The sequence below is a fragment of the Gossypium arboreum genome, chromosome 10, assembly GCF_025698485.1.
Source record: "Gossypium arboreum isolate Shixiya-1 chromosome 10, ASM2569848v2, whole genome shotgun sequence".
NCBI classification, from domain to species: domain Eukaryota; kingdom Viridiplantae; phylum Streptophyta; class Magnoliopsida; order Malvales; family Malvaceae; genus Gossypium; species Gossypium arboreum.
The window spans coordinates 9,027,089-9,034,883 of NC_069079.1; the positions used below are offsets into that span (position 1 = coordinate 9,027,089).

The 7,795-nt window shown below is 33.5% G+C and overlaps 1 protein-coding gene across 2 annotated transcripts; it reads left to right on the plus strand.

Moving 5' to 3' along the window:
• Positions 1–651: 651 nt before the first annotated feature.
• Positions 652–6,229, plus strand: LOC108486937 (putative disease resistance protein RGA3). Of its 2 annotated transcripts, none has more exons than XM_017791109.2 (4): positions 652–1,313; positions 1,761–4,549; positions 5,299–5,349; positions 5,801–6,229. In XM_017791109.2, the coding sequence occupies exons 1-3, from the start codon at positions 1,140–1,142 to the stop codon at positions 5,330–5,332; spliced, it is 2,997 nt and encodes a 998-aa protein (XP_017646598.1). In that variant the 5' UTR covers positions 652–1,139; the 3' UTR covers positions 5,333–5,349; positions 5,801–6,229. The 2 variants fall into 2 exon arrangements, with proteins under 2 accessions (XP_017646598.1, XP_017646596.1); XM_017791107.2 differs by having other exon boundaries at positions 658–1,313; positions 5,797–6,229.
• The last annotated feature ends 1,566 nt before the right edge of the window (positions 6,230–7,795 follow it).

A 7,795-nucleotide genomic window follows, 5' to 3' on the forward strand; every position in this document is an offset into this window, starting at 1 on the left:
TATGTAAGCCAAGTGAGTATTAACTTGATTGGCATGGGTATTGTTGCTAGTATAGGAGGATTAGGGCTCGAGTGTGTTGAAGCGCATTATCCTCTTATTTAAGGATTGGGGAGGGGCCATGGGTAGACCTGTCTATGGGTTGGGTTACCTGGCTTGACCTAAAGACCCGTTCGAAAAGTGTGACGGTTTGGTTAAAAATATAGGCTCAAAAAATGGGCTTGAGCAAAAAACAACGGGTTAAGCATTAGGTAAGGTTTTTTTTTGCTCGAGAAAAAATGCTATTTTTTTTGCTGTTTTTACTATTTTAGTGCTATTTTCTTGTTGTTTTCTTACTATTTTATCATCATTTCACCATTATATTGTTATTATTTTATTATTATTATTTGAATATTGTATAACTCTTTTTTATTATTAATTTTATTATTAATTTAAATGTATTTACTTATTAAATATACATATTTTTAAAATTTATTTTTAATTTAATAGAAAATATTTATTTTAATATTTTTATTATTATTTATGTATTATATTTTTTAAAAATAATAGAAAAAATTAATATGGGCGGATAAAATTTAACAAAAGTTTAAACTTAATTTTTGGGCCCAACTGATCTCAAACCTAATAATTGAGCTTAAAATTTTAATTCAACTCGACCTCAATCTAACTAGCTATCGGTAATTCTGATTGATGAAAAACAATGTTAGTATTATGTAAACTTCTAGAATAAGTAAAGGAGAAAAACGATTAAATAAACTTCTAGCTAGAGTAAGTAAAAGGCGAAAAACGATTTTTTCATTTTTTCTTATTTAGGTCGATCATGCTTATTTTCTTCTTTGTTCAACTTCCTCGATGGCAACGAAAGCACGGCACCGCCTTAAATTATGACGGTTTTTGCCTTTCTGTTGAAGCTTACCTAAGTTATTTATGGAACCTCGCGTACAAAAACAGAAGTAATTGTTCAAAGAAAAGAAAACCCAAAGTAATAAAAAACAAAGGCAAGTCCTCCAATTCATACCTTCACGAACCACGAGCAAGAGCACACAGTTTTTATTTTATTTTTTCTTTTCTAGTTTGCTTTGGACCCTGGTTGGTACTTGGAAAGAAAAAAAGAAACTCAGTCTGAATAAAAAAAAAAAGCAATGGCGAAATCAATTGTTTCAGCCGTTTTGGAGAAGTTGAGTTCCTTGTTAATGATACCTGGAGAGATAAAACACAACTTTGAGTTGGCCTTAGCTCTCGAGGAAGAAATGGGAAAAGTGATTGCTCATTTTCAGGATATTCAATCAGTACTTCAAGATGCAGAATCAAAACAGGTACATGTTGTCGCTATTCTTTTTTTTTTTTTTTAAGTATTAGTTTGTGGGTTATTTTTGTCTTGTGGATTATTTATATATGGATTTCTGAGTTGACTGTTTCAATCATGGGGCCCTAGTATCTTTTCCTCTCGTACATAATATTTATATCTAACATGGAGAAGAATAAAGTTTGATTTTAAAATCTAATTCGGGCACCTTCCTCGAAATATCAGTGTAAGCGGAAAATAAAATGGATTATTGAATTTGAAATCCCGTGTTTAGGGTTTGAAATTTTAATTCTGGAAATTAAACGATCAGTGTTAGATTTGAGATTATAGTGGACTTAAGCGGGTTAAATAGTGGTATTCGATTCCTTACTGAAATTGTTGGAATTCAAGATATTAAATGGGATTTATGTTGCCCATCTGATTATCTTAAAGTAAATCTTATCTTACCTTTCAATAGGTAAAGGATGCGAATGTGAGAAATTGGTTGAAGAAACTGAAAGATGTAGCCTATGATGTTGATGATGTGTTGGACGAGTGGAATTCTGAGAAACTGAAATCACAGATTGAGAAAGAACAAAAAGAAGCCAGAAATTTCCCCTTGCTGAAGAAGATGCGCAATTCTATCTCTTCTTTTACCTTTCAAACTATTCTATACTATAAAATTGCATCCAAGCTAAATGGAGTAAATGAACAACTTGATACTATAGCTACTGAAAAAGATAGGTATAAGTTCGGGTTGGAGAAGGTAGTTGAAGAACCCCGAAGGCTAATAACTGCCTCTTTCATAGATGATGAAGAAGTTTATGGAAGGTGTCAAGAGACAAAGATTCTAGTGAATATGTTGGTGGCGGAGAATAGTAGTGGAGGAGGATTGAAGCTCCCTGTCATATCTATAATGGGGATGGGGGGAATTGGGAAAACGACACTTGCTCAACTGGTTTACAATCACAGTGATGTTGAATGTCATTTTGATAAGAGAATCTGGATATGTGTCTCAGACCCTTTTAATGAGATAAGGATTGCCAAAGAGATCCTTGAAGCATTTAAAGGCGAAAGTTCGAATTTAGTTGGAAAGGATAACATCTTGCAGGAAATTCGTAGCCATGTTTCAGGGAAGAAAGTACTCCTCGTGTTGGATGATGTGTGGAGTGAAGATGCAACAAGATGGGAGCAATTGAAAACCTCCCTCAAGCATTGCTCTCCAGGGAGTAGAATTTTGATAACCACTCGGAACGAAAAAGTTGCTATAATAATGGGAACAACATCTCCAAACTTATTTCTATTAAATACTTTGTCACTAGAGGAATGTTGGTCATTACTTAGCCGTAGAGCATACTATGGGAGGACAAGAGAGGAAAGTGAAAATTTAGATGATATTGGTCGGAAAATTGCTGAAAAGTGCCAGGGCTTGCCCCTTGCTGCGAAGATTCTAGGTGGTCTCTTGCGGTTCAAGAGAACCAGAGAACAATGGCAAAATGTATTGGATAGTGAAATGTGGGACATTGAAGAGGCTGAACAAGATCTTTTCCCTCCCTTGTTTTTGAGTTATTATGAGTTGCCTTCGGCTCTTAAGCAGTGCATTTCATATTGTGCTGTCTTTCCAAAAGGTATGATCTTAAGAAAAGATGAATTGATCAAGCTGTGGATGGCGCAAGATTACTTGAAGGGAGTGCGGTGTGAAGAGATGGAGATTGTTGGTGAGGAATATTTTGATGAGCTACATATGCGTTCATTTTTTCAGGATTTTAGAGGGGATGAACTAGACAGCGATATTATAAAATACAAAATGCATGATCTAATTCATGATTTTCTTCTAGTTTTAATGAAAACCGAATGTGTGATGCTAGTAAACCATGATTCTGAAGAGTTAAAGTTAGACTTGTCATGTGAAAGGGCTCGCTATGGAACATTGATTCGTAAAGAAGCTGCACCAACAGAACCTAATATTTTCCGTTTCAGAAAGTTGCGTAGCCTCCTTATTGACTCAAGCTATCATGATACCTCATCACTAAGACTATATTTGCCCAGGTTGTTTGATCAATTGACTTGCCTAAGGACTTTAAATTTGAGTAACGGTTTATTCAGAAATTCAATTGAAGAACTTCCTGATGAGATAGGAAAATTGGTTCACTTGAGATATCTTAACTTGAAGAACAATAAAAAATTGAAAGAATTACCTGAATCACTGTGTGGGTTATGTAATTTACAGACCTTAAACCTCAAATGGTGTGATAGTCTTAAAGAGTTACCGTGTGGAATTGGAAAAATAATCAACTTGAGGCATCTTGAGAATGATCAAACAAACTTGAGCCTGATGGCAATACCAAAAGGAATTGGAAGATTAACGAACCTTCAGACACTAGGTTTGTTTGTTGTAACGAGTAATAGCGATACATCTAGTCTTGGAGATCTTCAAAACTTAATTCATCTTCGAGGACTTCTTAAGATAAGTGGATTGGGAGCTGTGTGTGATGTGACTGAAGCTGAGAAAGCAGAGCTTGAAAACAAGAAAGGCCTTCGGACTTTGATACTAGATTTTACTATTTCGAAGGGGTTAATGTCAAATAGGTGGCAGAGAGATGATGGAAGACTCCTTGAAGCTCTGCGACCACCTCCTTACTTGGAAGAGCTAGAGATATGGTGGTACAGTAGCCCCACCATTTCTGCCAACTGGATGATGGGCTTGACCAAGTTGAGCCATGTTTCATTGGGTTATTGCTTGCACTTGAAGTCTTTGCCTCCCTTGGGGAAATTGCCATCCCTTGAATCACTCTATATAGGGGGAAGGAGCAGAGTGGAAAAAGTGTCAGTTGAGTTTCTGGGTGTAGAAAGAGAAGAGATATTAGCACCTTCATCATCTTTGGAATCACCTTCATCATCTGTTATTGCCTTCCCTAGTCTAAAACATTTTGAATTTGAATTTTTTGATTTGGAAGAGTGGGAGGATTGGGTGCCATTAACAAGCAGAGAAGAGCATATTAGCATCATGCCTCGGCTTTGTTCCCTAACTATTAATTCCTGCCCAAAGTTAAAGGCACTGCCATGCTACGTTCTTCATAATACAAGTCTAAAGCAATTGAACATCAGCCAGAGTCCAATTCTTTCAGAACGTTGCAGAAAGGAGACCGGGGAGGACTGGCTAAAGATTTCTCACATACCTAGCATCATGATCGACAGTGTACGCATACAAGTAAACTGCTCTTCTGTTGAGGAGTTCGGGGTATTGCAATTTCAACCACTACACAGGTGTTCTTATATTTCATTAATAACAATATTTTTTTTGTCTGTCCAAATTACAATACATTCAAATATATATTTGCTGAAATTTGTGGTTGGATTGTCTAAAAGTTTTCCAATTAGTGAAACCGTTACTCCATAACTGGCATGTGATAAGGATTTATCTTTCTGATGTGTTACATTGTGCTAAAGATGGTACCCTTTTGATCTTTTAATAACATTTGAACTCCATTCTTACTCCTTTTTCTTTTATTTTAGAGATGATTTTTTCGCTATTATATTTTAGGTTTAATAATGCCCTCAGTCTATGTGCTGCTTGAACTTTTGAAAGTTGTATTTTTAATTCTAGGTTTAATTTAAAAATTAAAGTCCAGTTGATAATACTATTAATGAATATACATTAGATTTGAATATGTACATTTAATATTCGAAATTCTGAATTAAAAATCAAAGTTTAAATGATAACACGGGTTTAAATTTAACAGGAGCCTGCGTTAAAATTGAACTTCAAATTTTAAATCAGGCAAGTAAAAAACTTCTTCGAACCATTAAAGTAGAAGGATGAAATTTCAAAACTCAGAGTACATGGATTGAGGGCATAATTAAAACCTAATATTTTAACACTTGACTTTTAGCAAAATGAACTTGTGAACTTTATTGTTTTTGTCAGCACAAAAAGAAAAGAGAAGCTGTATTACATTAATGCCCTCATGCCTTTACCTTAACTAATTATCTCCGCTACTTGTTATGTTTTACAGCTCTTCGTTAAGTTCGAATTTCAGTCAGAATTGATGTGTATTACAGGAGAGGTACGTATGAACTCTGGTTATCTTTATGTCATTTGTTGTCAAACGATAATAAAATTTTTGTAGTACATGATCTTTGTTTAACCCTTTCTTTTAACTTCTTAGCAATCAACTTGATGTTAATTTCTAGCAAGAAAATCTGGTAACGATAGGCAACTTTTAGAACGTTTGTTTTGTTTTGAGGGCACATTTGTAAAATTATCAGAATGTTTTCTCGTTAACTTCTAATTAGTAGCATTTGAAGTTCCATGTAACATCAAGGTTTATACTTCTGATTTCCAAGCATGTGATGATGAAAAACGATTAGGTATTGCATGGAACATAGATTTGATAATAATGATATCTTGAATGTTAACGATAAATGGAACCAAGTGATTAGTAGTTTAAAGTTTAGGCATATTAGTTCCGAATTGATGTTATCTAACTATTTGCCATATTGATGCTGTGAAGACAGGAACTGTGTTTTAAGGCAAGTTACATGGGATGCCACTGGCAAGAAGGAAGGTGACTGGAGCATGTTGTGCCTCTTTGTATCTCAAGATTTTTTCTTAGTAGAGGTCGACAAGTTCGTTGTACAAAGGGTTATCGAAAGAAGGTGTGGTCGCTCATCCTTCTTGGAATTGGTCAATTCAGCCTTGTATGTAAAATATTTCTCACTGATCACCTATTTCCTTTCTTCAAGTTACGTTTAATTAGTACAAACTGCTTAATTTTAGAGGACTAGGAATGAAGAAGCTTTAAAGGTGGAAATTACGCTTACACATGACAATATTATGTACTCGTATGTATTCCTGTTCATCCAATCCTGTTGGCATCATTTTCAACTTGTATAGTCCAAGTTATTTTTATATTTAATCAATTGCAGCACTAATTATTCAAATAATTTCTCATTACTATTTTATTCAACTAACAAAACCCATATATACTTTTGACACGAAAAGTGAAAGGGAAAAAAGTCATGATTTTCCCTGTGGTCATATACAGTAACCAAATTTAATAGAGTAAGCAAACAGAAAACCCACCTTCCTCTCAACAACACAAACACCTTTTCCTTGCGGGCTATTCTTTTTTAAGCTATATACTTAAATATTTGATGATTCTATTATACATGATTGAATTGAAATATTTGATAATTCCATCATACATGATTGAGTTGCGAAAACTTCTAAATAGGCATTCTACATCTGCACTGAGTTCTTTCTGGTTAAAGAATCTCTTTGTAGTTGCTTTGGAACAATTAGGAGATTCTCTAGAAGAAATATAGGGTTCTGCTTTTGGTGGCAGCATGTTATGGGGCGTAGCATTGGAATTGCTATGTAGACTCTTGTTTATCAAGGGTTCGAATCCCTCTCTTTCCGCACCTTTACCTAAATCGTCGATGTAACTGACTACAATGTATCAAATAAGAATATATACTAAAGAATTAGACCCTTCTTTAGTATAGATTCTCTATTCCCAATTCCTTTTTAATATCGAATATGTAAAATAGCGTACAAGGGATGAATTTCATTACGTATCTATCATACATGAATAGGATTTGAAACGAGCCCATTCCCCTGTCTTCTTTTACTTAACCTTAACTTAGGTGAAAAGGGGGTAGAACTCTTATTTTATTATTTTAGTTAGGTTTAAGTTTGACGAGAATAAAATGTGAATTCTCAGTTACAAAAGTCAAAATTTAGAACAAATAAATTGGAATCATTAACTATTGACTGCAAATTTATGAACGATTCTTCTTCCCTTGTCTTTTTCTAATAGTATAAGAAAATAAAATTGGATATATAACTAATCAAGATTGATTTTTGCAATAAAAAATTTTTTGAATTTCAAGTATATTAACTTTTTTAGAAATGAAACTTCAACCTATGTTTTTCGACGGTGATATTTTTGTTAGTCAATTATTATTCAATAATAACGTAACTCGTTGTGATTAATGGTGAAGTCATTTTAACCTGCATGAAAGTAGAGTTTGAGCAGAAGTAGTTTTGATGAGAAATTATTTTACGAGTCTTTTTCATTACATTATCTATGGTTTCTTCAATTAAAAGTGGGACATTTTTTTTTTCGCATCAATGTATATTTAAATTAAACTTTTAAATTAAAAATGATATATTTTCTTTTAATTGAGCGAGATCATGAATGATGTAGTGTAAAGGGTCTATGAAATAAGTTCTCTAGTTTTGATATAATACAAGTCCTGAAGACGGAGTACCTCAAAATCATAGAGAATCTCTACTACTATATATAAACTACACTATATGTTCCTTTTAATAATAATATAATGATGAAATTGTAGTTTTGGTCTTTCTATTTGTGATTTAATTTTATATTTCAATTTGGCATAATCTAAATATTTAACATCCATTAATTATTTTGGTGATATATTGAACTTGAATTTTTATTAAAAAAGGATTATTTTAGTTGATCTGATGAACTTGAATTTTTATTA

Coding starts and splice junctions, on each gene's coding strand:
- LOC108486937 (XM_017791109.2), top strand. CDS start 1,140: ATGGCGAAATCAATTGTTTCAGCCGTTTTGGAGAAGTTGAGTTCCTTG. Junction 1,314..1,760: donor AAGATGCAGAATCAAAACAG/GTACATGTTGTC, acceptor ACCTTTCAATAG/GTAAAGGATGCGAATGTGAG. Junction 4,550..5,298: donor CAATTTCAACCACTACACAG/GTGTTCTTATAT, acceptor TATGTTTTACAG/CTCTTCGTTAAGTTCGAATT.